Here is a 20685-nt window from a genome sequence, read left to right on the forward strand (position 1 = left end):
AACATACGTTTTCAATATCTTTACTTTCTCTTCTTAATCGTTCTAGCTCTTGTTCTGAAGATGTGAACGACAACTGCATCTGAAATGTGAAACAATTATATGACCAAGTAAATCTTGTAGAATTTTAAGCAAACACTTCAGAGGTTTTGAAATGTATCTCACGTAAAGCCATACTGGATTTTAAAAGACCCTAAAAATGAGAGTATGACATTTGATTTAAACTGTAGTCAAAATCTACCTCCATTTGCATGATACTATTTTAAGGCCTAACTAAAAGTGCTGAATTTTTTTAATCAATCAACTAACAACTAGCTGTATTTAATCCCCAAATGCATTAACACAGAATACCACTGGCAACCCCAGATTTTACACAAGTTAGCACAGGAAAGCAAGTGATTATTCTATATTTTTAGTAAAGTATAATTGACATACAATATCCTGTTAGTTTCAGGTGTACATTACAGTGATTCAGTCCTTTCGTACATTACAAAATGGTCCCCAAACTCTAGTTATCATCTGTCCCCATACAAAGATGACTACCACAGAGAGGACACCCTTTACCACAGCCAAGTAAATGGGAGAAAAATTAGGACAGCACAGTAACAATCAAATCACATGAACAGAAAAAGTTTCTCTTGAATACTGTATCATGGATCACATATCAATGCTGTAAAGCTTATTTTGAACCCTAAATTCTTTGCTTTATGTTCAAAGCATTTTATATTCTCTATCACTACTGTTTGATCATACACTAAACCAGTGATTCTCAAATTTGGGTGAGCATTAGATAGAATCTGTTGTGGGGATGCTTTGAAACACAGACTGCTGTCCCCACAGAGTTTCAGATTCAGAAAACCTCAGGTGGGGCCAAGAATAAGCATTTCCAACCAGTTTCCAGGTTACACTGATGCTACTGATCCAGGGCCCACACTCCTGAGAACTACTGCTCTATGCTTTTCTTTTTTAAATACCTGTTTAATGGTCTTCTGTGATTCATCGACCTTAACTTTCCATTTATTTTCTTCTTGCTCCACACTTCTCTGTAGCTTCTGTAAAATTCCTTCCTACAGGGAAAAGAATAGTTGCTTTGAAAAATTCATGTCCTAATGATAAGATAAACAATTTAAGTCTCTAAGGAATAAGTTAATAATTTAAAAATAAAACCAAAATGTAGATTAAAAAAATCATTTCCTACTGTTTCTGCAAGGACGGATTTATATTTTTCACACTCAAGCTGTAACAATGTGTGCATTTCATCAGCTTCTTTCAACTTGTGCTCTAGAACCTACAAAGAATAAAACAAAAAAAAATTCTCTAGTTTTACCAGGAAACTATGTGCTTCAAATCTGTTTCAGTATTTAATGGTATATTATGACAAATGGTTTCTGTTTTACTGTGAAACACTACATTTCAACCTTCTTAAGGAAAAATAAAGTTCAATGACCTTTTTGGTCATTCAGTCTTCACTAATAAAACTTCCTTAGTCTGATTACTATCAAATATATTACACAATTTTATAATAAATAGGCTTATCGCTCTTTAGCAGGATGGTAAAATCAAAGCAGACCCACAAGTGAAGTCAACTCACAACACCTATGCTACACACACATGGAAGAGAGGATTTTATTCATGCCACTTGAAATACAAAAAATCTTCCAAATACTAGCAAAGATAAAACACATCTAGATTCTGAACACTCTTAATGATGAATTTGGGGATACTTTAGCAAACCAGTCAGTTTCTACCTACCTACCTCAACTGATCTTTACTTTTTAAACCCAGGCTAAAAAGAGAGTAAGAGATAGTTAAATATACAGTTTTAGAAATGATTATGATACAGAATTAAAAACAAAAAACAGCAAACATTAGCTTTGTATACATATCAAATGCAATGAAGATTTGTGGCATTTCTACCAAAATTTATACAAAATAAAATCATTTCCTTATACTTTCTTAAAAGTTCATTATTCTACCATGATATATACTTTATCTTCCCAAGCTCATAAAGATAAATTCAAATTTACTTTTTTCCAGAGGTTAAACAGTCTGGTTAAAACAGAGATACTTCATTTCTTGAACTAACCTTAACCTCCTCTGAACTTGAAGTTTCAGCCACACATTCTTTTGCCTTCTTTTCAAATCCATGCAGCCATTCACTATAACTCTGTAAAAAAGAGAAGTCAAAATAACCAATCTCCAAAAATATCTAAATGAAATAACCAAATTAGAGGACTATGAAAGAAACCACCTCTCTGGAAATTTCAAAGAAAAATAAACTGCTCTGTAAACTGTATCTAACCTAGATTTGAAAATAAACACTAAAATATAGCTAGGTACCACCATCGAAATCAAATGCTATTTAGCTTGACTAAGGATACCTGCAACTGAATTCAGGACTTATAGATCTGGATTCATTTAATTCCAGCCTAATAGATTCAATCTTTAAAATAGAGAAAACCTAAAATAAAGAATTTTCAAAACTTTTTTCAGGTAAACCAGTTCTCAAAGACTAAATATTCTGAGTTCACAAAATGAAAGTTCAATGGAAAATACTCGATTCAGAGGATTTCAAACTCCATGAAGGTGCTCCAGGAATTTTGAACATACTTCAAAATAAATATTTTGAGGTATTTTTAAAATCATAAGGAAAAGTGGTAAGAATACACAAACATTTACTTGTTTACAACCAACAAAAACTCTATTTGTGCCGATAGGTTAAGTGGATGCAAATATTTTGGTTTCAGTCATTATTCTAAACTTTAGAATAAATTATGCTACATTTTTGATGCTTCTTATCCAAATTTTAAACTCTGATAGAGTACTTGCTAACAAATACCTAAAAGAGTAATAAGAGGAAATTTGATTTAAATTCTTTGGTTTAATTAACTCCAAGAAACTCCATGATAATTCTATTAACTGCTCTATCATCAAGCATTACTTATATGCTGAATCAGGATTCTCTATATTCTATCAAATAAGAATAAAAAGTAAATAAAACTAAATGCTGAGATTACTCTACAGTATAAATTAGTCAAAAAAGCCTCTCTATTTTAAAAAAGTTTACACTCTCATGTTATAAGTTTGATCCAAGACTAATGTGTACTACTAAATTCCTACTTAGCTTCAAATAATTCAGGATTCAATAAAAGTTAAAGTCAGCTGAAAAGTTGTTTTAGTTGCTTAAAGTGTGTAAACATTCCTCTGGTCATATGGTTTAGGTCTTTCATATAGTTTACACCTCTCCTATACTGATTTGCTTAGCACAAAAGCAAATGAAAACAGTTAAAGGATTATACTTCAAGTATAAAAGTCCTTTCATATCTGACTTAAGATTAAATTTAATGCTGCTTTGGGGTGCCTGGGTGGCTCAGTTGGTTGAGCATCTGATTCGGCTCAGGTCATGATTTTGAGGTTTGTGAGTTTGAGCCCCACGTCGGGCTCTGTGCTGACAGCTCAGAGCCTAGAGCCCACTTCACATTCTGTGTCTCCCTCTCTCTCTCTGTCCCTCCCCTACTCATCCTCTCTCTCTCTCTCTAAAAAATGAATAAACATAAAAAAATTTTTAATTTAATGCTGCTTTATTATCTTAAATTAGATTATCCTACCCTTTATGCCTTTAAAAACCTAAAACACTACACTTTAAGTGGTATAGTTAATAATACATTTCTCAAATACAGACTACATGCATAAATATTCAACTTATAACATGTGGATGAACAAAAACCAAATATCATTATCCAAGTGTAATGGTGATTTATAAATATTTATAGTGTCAAAACTATTTTGTAGTTGAGGGTGGGTAATATTGCTGGTAAGAATAAATCTTAATTTTTAATGCTGGTGATCTTATTCAATCTTTCAAGAATAGATATTATATGGGGCGCCTGTGTGGCTTAGTCAGTTAAGCCTCCAACTTCATCTCAGGTCATAACCTCACAGTTAGGGAGTTCGAGCCCCGCAGCGGGCCCTATGCTGAAAGCTCAGAGCCTGGAGCGCGCTTTGGATTCTGTGTCTCCCTCTCTCTTCTGCTTCTTCTCTGCTCATGCTCTTTCTCTTCTTCTCTCTCTCTCTCTCTCTCTCTCTCTCAACAATAAACATTAAAAAAAAAACCTAAAATGGTTATTTCATTAAAATTAAAAATTTATATCACAAATGAAGAACTGTATTGACAAAATGTATGAAATTAAGGGTTTTTTCATGTAATATTTTAAAGGAATCCTTATCTTTTAGAAATAAATACCTACAGATGAAATGCTCTGATGTTTGATTTCTTTCAAAATAATCCAGCAAGTGCAGGAAAGGAGGTAAAACAAGACTGTGTATTGATGTATGGGGGCCGGGGAAGGTACATCAGGCTCGTTATGCTATTCTACTTTTAAGTGTATATGCAATTTTCCATTAAAATAATTTTTTTAAAAGACCTACAACACCATCTTATGAAACTACGTGCACATGCACTTTCTCTGCCCTCAAATATTCACTGTAATGTTTCTGTGAATCAAAGCAACTTTTCTCTCTCATTTAACCTCGAGTAAAGCAAGCTGTACTGTATTACCTTCAAGACTTTTGCTTAAAGAAATTAACAGATATTGAGTTTTGAAAAGAAAAAAAAGCCTCAAAGTATTAAGCACGTTTAATTAAAAAATAAAATGTTCATAAAACTAAGAAGCAATAATTTAAAATTAACCTCTATTTTGAATAAAGCCACTACTGATTTAGTAACCATTAAGAAATTTTTCTTTCCCCAATATGCTTATGATCCTCTAAATAATATATTATGTAAATTTTGTAGCATACAATAAAAGTATCAGTTATATAAGGAGAAATGAGTTTTGAATCAAGTTATTTATCTTACCTACTCAAAAGCACCCTAGGTTAAAAATGGGAATTATGGAATAGATATACTTGTGAACCAAGTGCACAATGCTTATTACAACTTCCTTGAATAATGATAAAGATAACATGTAAAGAAATAATAAATCAATCTTACCAAATCAGGAGGAACAGACACCTTTGGAAATAATTTTTTGAGAACTTCTTTAGCTTCTAATTCAACAGCTTCCACGTGCTGTTGTCTTTCCTAAAGCAGAAGATAAACCAAACTTACAAGATTATAGAATTAAAAAAGTTACAGGCTTTTAAGTTCTAAGGGAGGAAAAAGTCACCGTATTTTGAAAATTCATCTTAATACTGGTAAAAGTTAAATTTTCTTTTTAAATTTTTAAAATGTTTCCATAAGAAAAAATCTGCAAAATCTCTAAAGCATCCTAAATAACCACCTTATATTAATCAAGCCAATACAATATCTGATAATATGGACACTTTCCTTGCTATTAGAAATCAAGTGATTTGCCCCTCTAGAAACAATTCAAAAAACAGAAACAAAAATAAGAAAAACACAAAATTCACTTCCTATAGCTAAAACTTTAAACTACATGTTATTAAAAAAAAACGACAAAAAAAACCCACTTCCTACAGCTAAAACTTAAACTACATGTTATAAACAAAAAACAAAACACTTCCTATAGCTACAAGTTAAACTACATGCAAAAAATATGCATTGAGCAACATTAAGTGAGGCTTTGTCTGGCAAATCTCTACAAAAAAATTTTTACTGATGGACTATAACAATGGGATTAAAATGGCAATTCTCACATTTCCAGCTTCAGGGCCAAATGAAGTTACTTATGCTAAACAGAGGAAAAAAAAGGCTGTCAAAATTTGATGGGTGGTACATATGGGAAAAAGAGGAAAGAGGAAAAACTGATGGCAACTAATTCACCAATACCAAGCATCAAGAAGACTAATTCTGACACTTGAAGGGATTCTGTCAGCTGTAAATTTAAAGGTATTACAAATGCATGTCTAAATTTGGTGATATTAAAACCAAGTACAATGGATATCAATTATTAACTCAAAACCATGGTTTGTCAAAATTAGGGTAATGACTTGATCACAAGCAAAATAAAACTCTAATAACCAAACTACCTCTACCAGATTTTTAAAAAATGACATCTATAAAAATGCACATCTAAACCAAACCAAGAAAAAATATTTATGAAGTTCAACAGGTGACAAGGCAAGCAAGCTAACATCTCAACCCTATCTGACATCATTTTAAATGCAACCTTTGAAATCCACTACTGAATTAAGAGACATACACATCAATTTAGAAAATCTAACATGAAAATGTAAAATTATACCAAAAAAGCTAAAGATTAATCATATTCTCTGCACATAGAAAAAGCCTTTATTCAAGATAAATGGCAAGATTTTACTAGATGTTTTAATGGAATTATTTTCAATGATTCAATAAAGGTCACTATTTTTCAGAAATATACCCATCTAACTGCATAAGATACAAAGAAAATTTATTAACTGCTAATTCAGAATTAATTAATTCACAATTAAGAGGTCATTTTTATCATTTGACCACAGAAGTGGGGGAACAGTCACTGAAAAAAACAAGAAGAGACACTATGAAACAGAAGTTTTTAGAAAGCTTTCCAAGGGAAAAAGAACTAAGTAAAAGAAATGTGTCCAATTTATAACAAGAGGCCAAAAAAAATATTTGATAAGTTACTTTTGATCTGTACTAATTTTGCTAAAAAGTTTTCATTTGACATAGTAGTTTGGTTACAGATAGCAATTTCCATTCCACTTTAATGCCTCGAAAAGATCTTACTTATACTGAACACTGCTATCTTTAAGTGTAATATATATGAAGTATCATTCATGTGAACTTATCATTGACAGTAGCTCCTTAAGAATACCTACTACTTTAGATAATCCTGAAAAAGCAGTATATCATCCTCTCCTACATTTTAGATAAGCTTATTATTATATATTTGTACCATCTATTACACTAAAGGAATTCTACACAGTTCCTTCTCCTTCCAGTCTAATTTGTAGTTCTGAGTCAATCAATATCACTTTATACCTAGGCTATCCGAAAACAGTCTAATCAATTCCATTAAAACAGAGAAAGACTGTAAATTCTATTCTCTGTAGAACACCAGCTATGTAAGAAAACATTGTGCACTTGGTGCTAAGTTTTGAAACAAGGGTAAAGTTTTATACTCCTCACTAATCACATGATAAAACAAGGATAAATTCTAGTTCCCTTTTGTAAACCATATACAGGAATGCCTTTGACCGAGGCCCATAATTTCTTGCAGGAATGGCATATTAAGTAATTAGTACTTCTAGAAACCCAGTCTTATTAACAAAATAAAAGCTAAACAGCAGGTGTTAACATTGAAAAAGAAAGTAAAGAGAAACAACCAGAAACTACACCAGAACACCCCACTGCTACTGACTGCAACCACTCTAAATAAAACAATGTCCTATCTAGCCTAGATTATTCTTTTCCCTGGCCTAGATTTCTCTAGTCCCAGGGTCTGCCAGCTGTCTCAGATTTAGGTTTTAGTGAAAATTAAGCCCAGGTGACTAGGTAAAGAAATACAAAGCCATTACACTACAGGAAAAATAATAACAAACATACTTGATAGAAAAAAAATAAAAACTATTCTCCTTTTTAAAAAAGTCCTTCAAATGTCATTAAGACCTATATTTAGAATTCAACAGATTACCTCAGTCCACAAAATACTTACAGAATGCTGAATTAAATCACATAACTAAATTAACCCATCTACAAAATTCAATACTCCTGTTCCACATTTATTCTTGGTAGGAATTTTCAAACTGCATGACTGAACTAGCACATTCATCTCAATCTTTAAAAACAACTCTTCTCAATTACATTTCATTAGAATTTTTGGAACCATGCAACAACTTAAACTCTGGAAGAATATCCTTTATTGTTTCGAAGAAAGAGGGAGCTCTATGTTTCAGGAGTACTTTATATGCTCCGGTCAAAGGAATTATGCCTTCTATTACTATCCCATACTATACACAACACATGCCTCATTACTGTCCAGTCACTTCAAAACCTAAAGTTTAATTTTAATTTTGTCCGTTCTATGGAACAACCCAGCCAGAATTGATCCCTTCCCTGTACTTAACACTCTGATCATTTTCTACCTTGTGTGAGCCCTCTTGGTGTGCCCCAAAGAACCTAGGAGAGTTCGTGTATTCAAATGTGTGTGTTAATTCAGTTAGATTTGGGGGGGAGGGAGGTCAAGGGTTTTTCCAAAGCTCTTAACCATCCCGCGAGGCACACAGTGACAAGAGCTTACACGGGTAGCAGAGGTCTCCTGAGACTCTACTGCTTAAAGCAATAATCACCAAAGCTCCAACATCAGGTAATCACAACAAACTGCATGCCCAAAATAAAAGCTTCGAAGACTATATGGAAAAAAAAAGCAGAGATGACAGAGATGATCATGTGGATGATAAGAGATTTTATATTTAAATTGCAGTAAAATTAAATGCTTTAGTCTGATTTTAAGACAAGCTGCAGATTTTCTCTGTTCAGTGGATTGCTTCTAGGAGTTAGCATTACAACCTTGGAAGTCTTGTTCACTTTGTCCTGCAGCATTTTTTCAGTTGATGCCAATGCTTCCATTGCTTCCCAGTTTTTCTCCCGAAGGTCCTAATCATTTTTAGAAAGAATGATTTCAGTTTATCCATTATTGAAAGGTTTTTGCTGTTTACTTCATCAGTATTTTGCACTGCATTTAAATGCTGGTTACTGCAAAATTATTTTAATGGGAAATATGTATATTAGCAAAAAAATAAAAAGCAATGTTTAGAAGTCTGAATGAGAAAATAAAGACGCCCACTTCCCATGTTTTAGTATACACACCAAATATGCCAACTACAGAGTAAATACTGTGCATGTGTGACAAAGAAGAAAGCATTCAAAAGTAAAACACACAAATCAAGATAAAAATGATTTCAGGTACATCAAATATTAGGGGATTAAGGACAGAAAATATAGGAGTATTGCAAAAAGCTTTACATTGTGGCTTTTAAACAAGGCCCATTATCACTCAGACTTTCCACTGCAGCATAAAACTTTCCCCTCTAAATAGGTTTTATCAAATTAAAGCATGTTGAGTCCACCCAGGAATAACATAGTCACTGCACTTGCACACGTGTATGCCACAAAGCGACCTGACATGAATATATGAGCCACTTGATCAAGGCTGAAAATGGGGAGGCTAGAAAGCTATAAAACTACATTCTCTTGGAAGAGAAACAAACGGAAACGGAAACAGAACTCTGAAAGATCTATATTTTAACAGCATTTCATCAGCAAATACAAGTACATAGAATCTGCTACATTTCAGTCTTTCTTGAGATTAAGAAATTCTAAACATTAGATTAAAAACAAAAAGTCAATAATCACCATTTACTGAATGCTTACTTATGTGCCCAACACTGAACTTGGTGCTTCAGGTAAATTCTCATTAATCCTCACAACAATTTATAGATGTGTACACCACAGCTGGGATAATTTAAGAAATCTGGCCAAGTGCACACAGCCGGTGGAATGGCTGAGCTGGAACGGACTGACGCTGCGATCTGCTGGCCTCCAGCATCTGGGCACTTCTCACACACTGCCATGCCTGCAGCAATGCTGCTGCATTGCACTGGCATTACTACGTCCTCCCCATCTCAGAATCCGGATAATAAAACACAGTGAAGATGTTAACAATATATTGGCAAATTCAAATATATAGGTTTTGTGGACAAGCGATGCTGTTAGTAAAGTTACACAGACACACAAAGGGCAATTCACATACCTAATTTTGACAAACTCTGGGGTGCAAGTACATGTTGACTAATGTTAAATTAACAAATTAATGCAAACTTTGGAAAATTAAACTTTCAGTGGAAAACACATATCAATCAATAGCCCCTTAGAGACTTCAGGAACATCTTTAACCTTGCTCAAGTCTTAGTAAGCATATTTTTGTGTGCAAAAATTCCTTCTCTAGCAAGAAATGTTTGGATTCTACTTACGGGTGTCACCTCCTGGTCAGAGAGAATTTTTTTAAAAATCGTCTAAAGTCACTGTCTATTCAGTAGAAGTAGTACGATTTATATTTCTTAGGGCACTATCCCTTCCCATTATACTGTTAATATATTCAGGTTCTGAGGCCTCTAACATGCATAGTTACCAAAATTTGAACCACCTCTCAGTTAAAAAAAAAAAAAAGGGAGGTCCCAGAAGCCTCTGAAAGACATAATTACTGAAAATATTGAGTTTCAATACTGGGTTACTTTTAGTTTACAAAAAAGCCAGCCTAGTCAAATTAAAAGGAAATACAATTGATTTTAAAATATTGAGGTGAAAGAATTTTTTCAAATAAAAGTTCAAAAAAAGCCAATTGTATTTTAATAAAAAATTAAAATCTGAAGCTGTAATATAGTTTAAATATTTAAAATTATAATTAGAAGTGTACAAATTAGTCTTTTCATTTATTCATTAAAATATATGTTCTCTAATAAACTAGTTACTCTAACAATCCTCCCAAATAAGGTACACACAAAACAGCACTCTCTTACAAAGATTAAGAAAAAATCTACACTAGAAGTAAATTTAAAAAATTCTGAAGCATGATATTTCAGTAAAATAATAAAAAGAAATGTTTTATTCTGACAAGATTTGCTTACATTGTTTTTCTTCCTCTGGTGTTCAACAGCCTCCTTCAAAGAATCTAACTCATTCTCAAGACCAGATATTTCTTTCTCTCTTTCTGAAATTCTAAACCAAAACATGAATACACATAGCAACAGTTAGGCAGTGAACATGATATTTATTACAAAATAAAAACAGCAAGTAGATGATGCTTTGCAGAATGTATTAACAGGCAAACCCTTTTAAATACTACGGTTAACTGTCACCACAGAAAACCTATTCCTGATGGCATTCTTATTTTCAAAAATGACTTTTGCAATATGACATGCTGATATTTGTGCTAAAGAGAAATCATCCCCTTAAGAAATAGTTCATGAATATATGAACTGCTGCAGTTAAAGTTGTTTCTATTTTTGTCTGTGGCAGTGAAGTGGCTATTTTCAGAAGAGTGAAAACTGATGTAGAGGCATTCCCTTAAATATCTTTTCCAAAAGGTAATGAAATCAGTTATGACTTTGTTTATTTGGCTAACCCACAACCAAAGTATGATATTAATGTAAAGCAGGTGTCATTATTTTTATAACATTATCAGGATTCAGGTTTTTCTAGTTCTAATGCATTAGTTAATTACCAGAAATGCAGAAAGCAATGGCAAAGATTCACAATTCAATTGTTACAGTTGAGAGCAGCTTGGATATAAAGTTAAATTACAAACAGCTCTTAGGAATAAGGCTCTATACAAGGGGTTGGCCAATTAGGGCTCCAGGCCTAAACCACAGTCCTTCTTTGCCCTCTAGCCAAAAGATTATTTTATATTTTTAAAGAACTGTTACAAAAAGAAAAAAGAAAAAGACTATGAAACAGAACTCTGAGGCCCCAAAAAACTAAAATATTCACTGAAGGCCATTTACAGAAAAAGTCTGCTGACTTTGCTATATATAGTCAAATTCCAGACTAAATTTACCAGTAAATAATTCTAAACCAGTAAGCCAACAACCTTATGATTACCTAAATGAAACCTAAATGATTCAAGATGCAAGAAATTTACTTTTATCACCTAATATACTTAGTATGGTTAACATCTAGCATGTTCGAACATTCCAAGTTAGCTGAAATAACCTTAAAAGTATCCTCTGAGAGAAAAATATAAGCCAACAATGAAAGAAAAATGCTTCAGTAAAAAAAGTCCCCTTAAAAGATAGCAACCATAAAGATGATGAAATTTTTAATGCAGAAGCAGTGGGGCGCCTGGGTGGCTCAGTGGGTTAAGCATCCGACTTCCCCTCAGGTCATGATCTCATGGTTCCTGAGTTCAAGCCCCATAGCAGGATCTCTACTGTCAGCACAGAGCCTGCTTTGGACCCTCTGTCTCCCTCTCTCTCTGCCCCTCCACTGCTTGCTCGCTCTCTCTCTCTCTCTCTCTCTTGCTCTCTCAAAAATAAACATTTAAAAATATTTTTTAAATGAAATGCAGAAGCAGAAACTTAAACTTGCATCACCCAATTCCACAACAATATCAGGAAGATAACTGAGATAATGTAAAGCAAATAAAGCCTTGAATACAGCTTAACTTTATTAAGATGTTTCCTGAATGCCTAAAAACCTCAAAATTTCCCTCAACCAAACTCTAAACACCATAAAAAGGTACATCAGTTCAGCCAAGAGCACAGATAAACTCTAGTGACCTGCAGGTTCAAGAAATCCAAATAGAATTAGAAAAACAAGGTGCCATTTACAATTAGATTAAACTGGTTATCTGAGAACTGTTTGGCAAATAAAAACAATTACCACTTCCCCAACCGTGAATCAAAATTATTACTTACACTTTTAATAGTTCTTCATGTGGGGGAAAAGATGATGCCTATTAAAAGAGTTAAATGTTATTTCAAAGCAAAGCTTTCTAGAAGACTACAAAAAATTAAACTCTTCTCAGATATAAATTAAGACAACAAAGGTAAAAATACTGTATTTTCTGTATGTCTGTCACCAAGTAATTTTAATAAAATATGTACACATTTATAAAATGTACTGAGCACGAAATCAAATATTCATTGTCACTACACACTTAAATTCTTCATTTAACAAGTATTTATCAACTTCCTACTATTAGAAAGCACTGAGTTTTAATACATTAAATTTTCCTACTGTACAATTCATATTTGACTATATTAAGTTTCCAAAAGTCAATATAACATACATGAAGTTTAAAAAAAAACTAAGAAAAGTTAACTTGCATGTAACAGAATGTTAATTTTACATAATCTGTAAAAGTACACAACATAGTGCATAACCATTCCTTAATGATTATAATCTTTCAAACTGAACTACTATACTATAATCTCCTTCCTTGAGAGGGATGAATTCTTTTGCCCTTCATAATACTTTCTAGTTTATATACATTCAGAAAATAACTGAAAGGATATGTTGGTAACATCTTAAAAAAAAAACTATTTCCATTTTATTTTTACCAAGCAGAATTATACCTTGAAAAAGTATTTTAAACAGTGGTAAACTATCACTCATAATATTACACATTTCCTGGTTTCTCTCCAATTACTTGTATTTTTACTTGGGGGAAAGGGAAAATGGCATATACCCACATTTAATTACTATAATATTTTAAATGACTTCCTAATAAAAGCATTCTGGAGGATCTGAAAACACACACAGATACGTAATAGAGCTGGAAGATAGTAGTATTATTTGTTTATACCTTATAAATTTATATTATTTTGGATATGGCATAGCAAAATTTTTTAAAGAAATTTGATAAATAAACAACATAGTTTATTCTCAATAAAAAGGCATAATGGTAAGAACACTTATAGCCAGTCACGAATTATATAACTTTTTACTACATAAATGAAAGGCAAGCTATCTAACAGTACCCACCTGTTGGTAGTTCTGTTGCTTAAGCTGCTCGATTTCAGATTTGTACAATTTGTTTTCATCCTGTACTTCCTATATTTAAAAAATGTAAACATGAATACCTGTGCAGAGATTTTTATTTTCCATATAAACTTTTGAAACATACCATACAAGCCAGGAAAATTCTAAAATAATAATTTTTAAGTGAGAATTTTAAGTATTAAGCCCTATATTAAAACACGGTAGAAGATTAGAAAAATTAAATTATTCAGTACCAAGCTGGGAGTGGGCATGTCTCACTGGAAGAAAACAGGATCCAGAAACAGATCCAAATACCTGTAAGAATTTAGCATAGGGTGACATTTCAGATCAGTAGGGCAAGTTCTAGTGACATTTGGGGCTGGATATTTCTCTGCTGACAGGCCTGTCCTGTACACTGTAGGATCTTAGCAGTATCCAAGGCCTCCATTCACTATATGCAGTAGCAGCTCTCCGCCTGCTGTGACAACCAAAAAGTCTCCAGATATTGCTAAATGTCCCCTGGGGGACAGAACCACTGCAGTAAAGTAATATGGATTATTTAATAATATGACTAACATTTTTTTCAAGGTTGAAATGTTATTCTCATAACTTACTCACATAAATTAAATATGAATAAGACATCAAAGAAGTAAATTATAAACATATCGAAACATGTGAAATAGTTTTATGATCACAGAATAAGAGATAAACTTTCATTCCAAGATAATACTCAGGAAATTACTTATATTTGAGTACATAAAAATTTTAAAATTCCAAAAAGGAGGGGAAAATACAAATGAAATTAAAAAAACTTTAAGGAAACAAATCACTTCTCATATGACAAAAGCTAATAATTTCCCTAATTATGCAAAAAAATGTTATAAATTAATAAGAAAAAGTCAACCTAGAGGGAAAATGTAAGTAAAACTTTCATTAATAGACAAATGAAGAGTACTTACCCTCTCTCAAAATCAAATGCAAATTAAAATACTCCCACCAGATTTCAAGCATAGTATCAAATGTTTTCATCTCTGTCAATGTTGGGAGAAGATGAAAAGGAAATGGCTCTCTATTGGTATAAATTTGTAAAAACAGTTTTGAAGGGTGACTTAGCATTATCTAACAAAATTAAAAATTAATCCACTTGGGGAGAGAGAGAATTTAACAGAATCAACACTTGGAGCATGAAATGTGAGCAAGCACAGTTGGACAATGCAGCCATCTAAAATCTGCTATCATTTTGGGGTGCCTGGGTGGCTCAGCTGGTTGAGCATCTGACTTCAGCTCAGGTCATGATCTCACAGTTCATGGGTTCAAGCCCCATGTCGGGCTCTGTGCTGACAGCTCAGAGCCTGGAATCTGCTTCGGATTCTGTGTCTCCCTCTCTCTCAGTCCCTCCCCTGCTCATGCTCTGTTTCTGTCTCAATAATAAACATTTAAAAAAATTGAAAATCTGCTATCATTTCAAATCAATGTTCTGTTAAGTATGTTAGTATTAACTACAAGAAGATGAAGAGATATATATGGATTTTCAATTTTAACTACCTCTTTCAAAAAGAAAAAAGAAAAAAGAAACTGCATAAACCTTTGATCCAAAATTTCACTTCCTGGAATTTAAAATACAGATATACTAGCAAAAGTATTAAAAATGTGTATACAGGATATTCACTGTTCTAGTAGGGAACACAACTCTAATCCAAGCATCTGTAAATTAGGATTGGTTATATAAATGATGATACATGAGAATACCATGAAGCCATTAAATGTTGAAGTCAGAGGGGTGCCTACATCAGTTAAGCTTAAGCATCCAACTTCCACTCAGGTCATGATCTCACTGGGCTCTCTGCTGTCAGCATGGAGCCCGCTTTGGATCCTCTGTATCTCCTCTCTCCCTATCTCCCCAACTCGCACTCTGTCTCTCAAAAATAAATAAATATTAAAAAAAAAAGTTGAAGACAGAAATGTGCATATGTGAAAAGATTTCAAAAACATTAATAACTGAGTGAAAAAAGCCAAATACCAACATGTGTGTGGTTAAACACAGTGTGTTTAAAAAACAAGTACACACCTACACACATACTTTATGCATGGGTACTTTCTCAAAAGATATACAAATAATTGATAGTTTTTTTAGGAATGAGACCCAGTATCTGCTTGGGAGGAAAGAATCTCTATCCTATTTTTTGTGTAGTTAAAATTGTTTAAAACCTGCAAAGACAACAAGTTACACAATAATTAATTTTAATTAAGTATATTCACCTGTAACAGCTTTGTTTTGCTAGCAAGATCACTCTCCCTCTCTTTTAGTATAGTTTCTATTCTCTTCATTTCATTTTCCTTTTCTTTCAACCTAAAATTTTTACAAAGATCTCATATTCAGTTACACACATAAAAAAGGACAGACTTCGATATCATCTGTTTAAAAAAAAGCAGAAACAACGTGTAACAGCTTTCTCCCCATATTATACCAACTTATAGATTTGTTTTATAAGATATTATTCCCAGAATCACTCAACTCAGAGTACAATATAAAACTGCTATAGTTTATTCCATAGTTAACATTTCTTAAATATGGCTTTATCTAGGAGGAAAAAAAATCTAAAATAAAATAAATAAAGCCATAATTAGTTGACCTCGGAACTTAAAATATACCCAAGCCTTTGTGAAGAGATGCTATGTATAATTTAATATGGTTCTCCCTTACCCAACATAGATATAAGTCTTACTCTATCTAGTTCAAGTGAGTCCCAATTGCCCTTGTCACCCTAAGCAACAGACCTCCAGTACGGCACTTAACGCTATTAAAATGGTCTGTTTATCCATTTCCTTAGGGCAGGCACTCATCTTGGTCATTTCAGTATTCCCAGTGCCAGAGGGGACATAACATGCTCTCAAATATTTGTTGAACTGAAAGGTATTTTTATCCCACATTAATGTAGAAAGTAGAATATTTCAAGATGTTTATAAGTCTACACGAAAAATGACACAAGAGCACACACGAAGAACAGGATTAAAAGTCAGGGGGGGAACCCCCCAGCAAAACTTAAATACATACTAAGTGAAAGAAGACATTCTGAAAGGCTAAATTCTGTAGGATTCCAACTATATGACATTTAGGAAAAGGTAAAATTATGGAGACAATACTTATGGAAGTCAGTGGTAGCCAAAAATTGGGGATTGGAAGGGTGGGGGTCAGAGGAAGAAAGGAAGAACAGGTAGAGCCAGGAGATTTTTAGGACAGTGAAACTATTTTGTATGATACTGTAATGATGGATGCATGTCATTATACCTTCCTCAAAACACAGAGCGTACAACACAAAGAGTGAATCCTAAGGGAAAATACAGACTTTAGTAAATAATAATATGTCAGCACTGTTTTATCAATTCTAACAAACATACCACACTAATGCAAGATTTAATAAGTAAGAGAAATGGAGTGGGGGTAAGGGGGTATACAGGAACTTTGTACTTTTCTCTCCATTTTTTCTGTAAACCTAAAATTGCTTCCCCCACCAAATTCTATTACTTAAAAAAAATGTGATGTAGCAATAATTCTAAAAACACATACTCTAATGACCTAAATACCTATTACAAATGGGCCACAAATATGTCTCCAAGCTTTCTATTAGCAAATGAAACAAAAGCACATACACAATGCCCCCAAGATAAACAATTACATTACACAAATAAGAATTCTAGGGTCAAGAAGAGAAGTCTCCTTTGTCTTCATAAAGACAATGACCGAATACCCTCAATACCTTACTTTTAAAGAGTTTCAAAGGGCGTCTTCTTAAACATCAATAAAGACTTATGGCATCACATCAAAGCAAAATCTTTTGAAGGTAATTTTAGAGCGTGTCAAAAAGATAAAGTCCAGATATCTTTCTCACTACTGTAGACGGATTTAGCTTAAGAGAACACACTTTATAAGATAAAAATTTTCTAGCATGAATATCTATAAAGACTGATTCAATTTAATATTTTTAGTATTCAGCACAGCAAAACTGATATGACAACAGATACTATTCTCTTCAATAATAAGCAAGTTACTTTTTTCGAAAGATTCAATCATCTTCAAGACTTTAACTAGGATTATCTTCTGGTTGATTCAGAGCTGTTACGCTTTCAAATACCACAATGATTTCAATTTGAAATAAACTTTTCCTGTCTTTAGAATAACTGCATACTTTGTTTTTAAAAAAAGACCTTAAATAAAGCCAGTCTGTATTAGCATAAAGAAGGTGTCAAAAAATGGGTTTGAAGGGCTTGGAAAGGATAAAGTCTCCAGATATCTGAAAGCACTTAATAAAGGGCCTCTTTCTTATTATACCAGAGACTCCACTTTTATGCCTCTGGGCCGTAATTCCTAATTTAACAAGAAATGACTTAAAAGAAACTCAATATAACATTCAAGTACTTTCTGAAAAATAATGAGAAGTTCCTCTTTTAAAATACTGGCAAAATTATACTTACACAGTCTCAAGTTCTTCAAATCGTGATGCAGAACATGCCTAAGAAATAGATTCACATTTTTAATTCTAACATAAAAGATCAAGTACTACTAACACACACACACACACACACACACACACACACACACACAATCACTCATCAATAAAATAAAAACATAATTAAATGTTATAATTAGGCTATTTATAAAACAAAGACAGAATAAACTTCCCTTAACTCAATTTTTAAAATCCATCTCTTCAAGGATTACAGATTAATATACCAACTAAACAGATACTTAAGTAGGAGTTTAAGAATCGATCTGAAAAAGGATAGGTAATGAATGTTTTTAAGATTAGGTTGACCAATCAGGCAGAAAGACTTGACAAAGATAAAATTTAATTTATTCTATCAACAACAACAAAATATGATACACTAATTTTTCTCGCAAGGAACCTCTATTTTCTAGTACAGTAAAAAAGATTTCTCATTTTTTATGTCATATGCTAGTAATCTATTTATACTATACCTCTTTCAAGTTATGTTGTGTTATCTCCTGAACATGAGTTTTTAAAGATTCATTTTCCTCTTGAAGATCCTGAAAAAGAATTGGTATGAACTGAATTGATATTCAAGTATAAAAAATGTGTTTACTTTTGTTTTTGACTTCTCACCTGTAACCACTTCGCTCTATTGGCTAGGTCTTTCTCCTTCTCTTCTAAAACAATCTTCATGGTATTCATCTGTTCCTCCTTTCCTTTTAATCTGACAATAAGAAGTATCAGTTAAAATGTTATAGGACTACACAAACAAAAATTACTGGAGACTACAGATGTAGATTTTAGATTATATTTACAGACCAGGATGATATAAAATAAACTAAAAAATAAACATTTTACGTATACAGGCCAACATGATTTTGCAGATAAGAAGAATAGGACGATTAAAGAAAGAAGTTCCAGGGACGCCTGGGTGGCTCAGTTGGTTAAATGTCCAACTTCAGCTCAGATCATGAGCTCACAGTCCCTGGGTTCAAAACCTGCATCTGGCTCTGTGTTGACAGCTCAGAGCCTGGAACCTGCTCCAGGTCCTGTGTCTCCCTCTCTTTATACCCCTCCCCGATTTATGCTCTATCTCTGTCTCTCAAAAATAAATAAACATTAAAAATTTAAAAAAGCAAGAAAGAAGTTCTTGAGGGGCGCCTGGGTGGCTCAGTGGGTTAAACGTCCGGCTTCGGCTCAGGTCATGATCTCACGGTTAGTGGGTTCAAGTCCCGCATCGGCTCTGTGCTGGCAGCTCAGAGCCTAGAGCCTGCTTCGGATTCTCTCTCTCTCTCTCTCTCTCTCTCTCTCTCTCTCTCTCTCTCTCTCTGACCCTCCCCTGCTCGAGCTGCCTCTCTCTGTTTCTCAAAAATAAATAAAAACCATTAAAAAATTACAAAAAAAAAGGTTCTTGGATTAAATTAGGGTAGCCCCACCCTCATCCAAGATGGGATATGGGATGTCTATTTAAGACAGTATCGGCAAAATTAGACAGCTTATTACCACTGGTATGGCTATGAATTATATAGCAAGTTTAATAGTGGTTATCAAAATGGACAAAGAGCAACATCTCAATTTGAGGTCAATTTTCAGATTACAAATTATGAAAAATAAGACATTCTACTCTATCCCCATTCCCATCAAAAAAAACCTGTAAGTTAAATCCCAATGGAAAACTTAAGACCATGAGAGCTTTTTGAGATAATTTCATATTCCTAAAAATGTTACTTGAAATTAAATAAAAAGAAGCTATGAGTTTCATTATAATTGCATTTCATCTGTATTTGACTTGTATATACTTGTATTTAACATGTGGAAAAAGATATTAAAAGGAAACAAGAGAAATGGTACTTACAAGTTCTGAAGCTCCTGAATTTGAGAAGTTGTAGATAACTGAAATACAAAGAAAACAGCTTTCAGAATAAAAGCAATTTATAATCCTTTCAATTCACCTTAAGCCTCATAATAATCTTTAAAAGGTATGCACTTCAAATTACAAAGATCCTAGCTCAGCGACACCTGGCTGGCTCAGCCAGTTAAGCATCCAACTCTTGATTTCAGCTCAGTTGGTGATCTCAGGGTTCATGAGACCAAGCCCTGCCTCAGGCTCTGTGCTGACAGTGCGCAGCCTACTTGGAATTCTTTCTCTCCCTGCTCTCTCTGCCCTTCCCCTGCTCAGAGGCTCACTCTCTCTCAAAATAAATAAATATTAAAAAAAAATCCTATCTGAATTATTCATTCCAAAATGAGATGTGTTTTGATTTTGCCTTCTCTTGATTCCAATGACAATAAAAGTAACAAAATTATGAACAGTAAGTCTGAATGTGTTAATTCTCAAATTGTGAAAACTAGATTATTAACTATACATATACCTCCCTACCATATCAGAGCTCTTCTCCTTCCAAATCTTCAAGGACAACTACTCAACATTACTTTGTCCTGCTTTCTTCATCATATACAGCAGTTCAACCGTACCTTTTATCCCCCGCTCTCTTCTCATTATCCCTTCAGATTTTGGCTTAGATGTCAGTTCCTCAAAGAGACTTTCCTAATCTCTCAATCTGTATTAGAGAACTGTTATTTTCATCATACCCTGCTTTGTTCAACAAATTATTTTCAATCACTAACACAGTGCTTTCATAAGTAGGAGGAATTCAGGAAATATCATTGAGTAATTGTTAGATGACTGAATGAATCATCTCTTCCACACAATCTCACCATTTTTTCAATGAAGCCTTATCAGATTAAATTCACCAA

At 33.3% G+C, this 20685-nt stretch overlaps 1 protein-coding gene across 7 annotated transcripts in view; it reads right to left on the minus strand.

The window, feature by feature from the left end:
• The window catches only part of KTN1 (kinectin 1), an 88657-nt gene that overhangs the window by 12064 nt on the left and 55908 nt on the right, over positions 1-20685 (minus strand). For 5 of the 7 annotated variants that reach the window (XM_029950569.1, XM_029950570.1, XM_029950568.1 and 2 more), the window contains 14 exons: positions 19784-19821; positions 18562-18652; positions 18417-18485; positions 17912-17949; positions 15698-15788; positions 13442-13510; positions 12373-12410; positions 10585-10675; positions 8468-8554; positions 4991-5080; positions 2084-2164; positions 1196-1285; positions 972-1064; positions 8-79 (listed from right to left, as the gene is read on the minus strand). In XM_029950569.1, coding sequence (XP_029806429.1) covers positions 8-79; positions 972-1064; positions 1196-1285; positions 2084-2164; positions 4991-5080; positions 8468-8554; positions 10585-10675; positions 12373-12410; positions 13442-13510; positions 15698-15788; positions 17912-17949; positions 18417-18485; positions 18562-18652; positions 19784-19821 — 1038 coding nt within the window. The remainder of the gene's footprint in view (positions 1-7; positions 80-971; positions 1065-1195; positions 1286-2083; positions 2165-4990; positions 5081-8467; positions 8555-10584; positions 10676-12372; positions 12411-13441; positions 13511-15697; positions 15789-17911; positions 17950-18416; positions 18486-18561; positions 18653-19783; positions 19822-20685) is intronic. The other 2 variants (XM_029950574.1, XM_029950572.1) reach the window with 1 other exon arrangement.

The sequence above is a fragment of the Suricata suricatta genome, chromosome 9 (genome assembly GCF_006229205.1).
Source record: "Suricata suricatta isolate VVHF042 chromosome 9, meerkat_22Aug2017_6uvM2_HiC, whole genome shotgun sequence".
Taxonomy (NCBI): Eukaryota; Metazoa; Chordata; class Mammalia; order Carnivora; family Herpestidae; genus Suricata; species Suricata suricatta.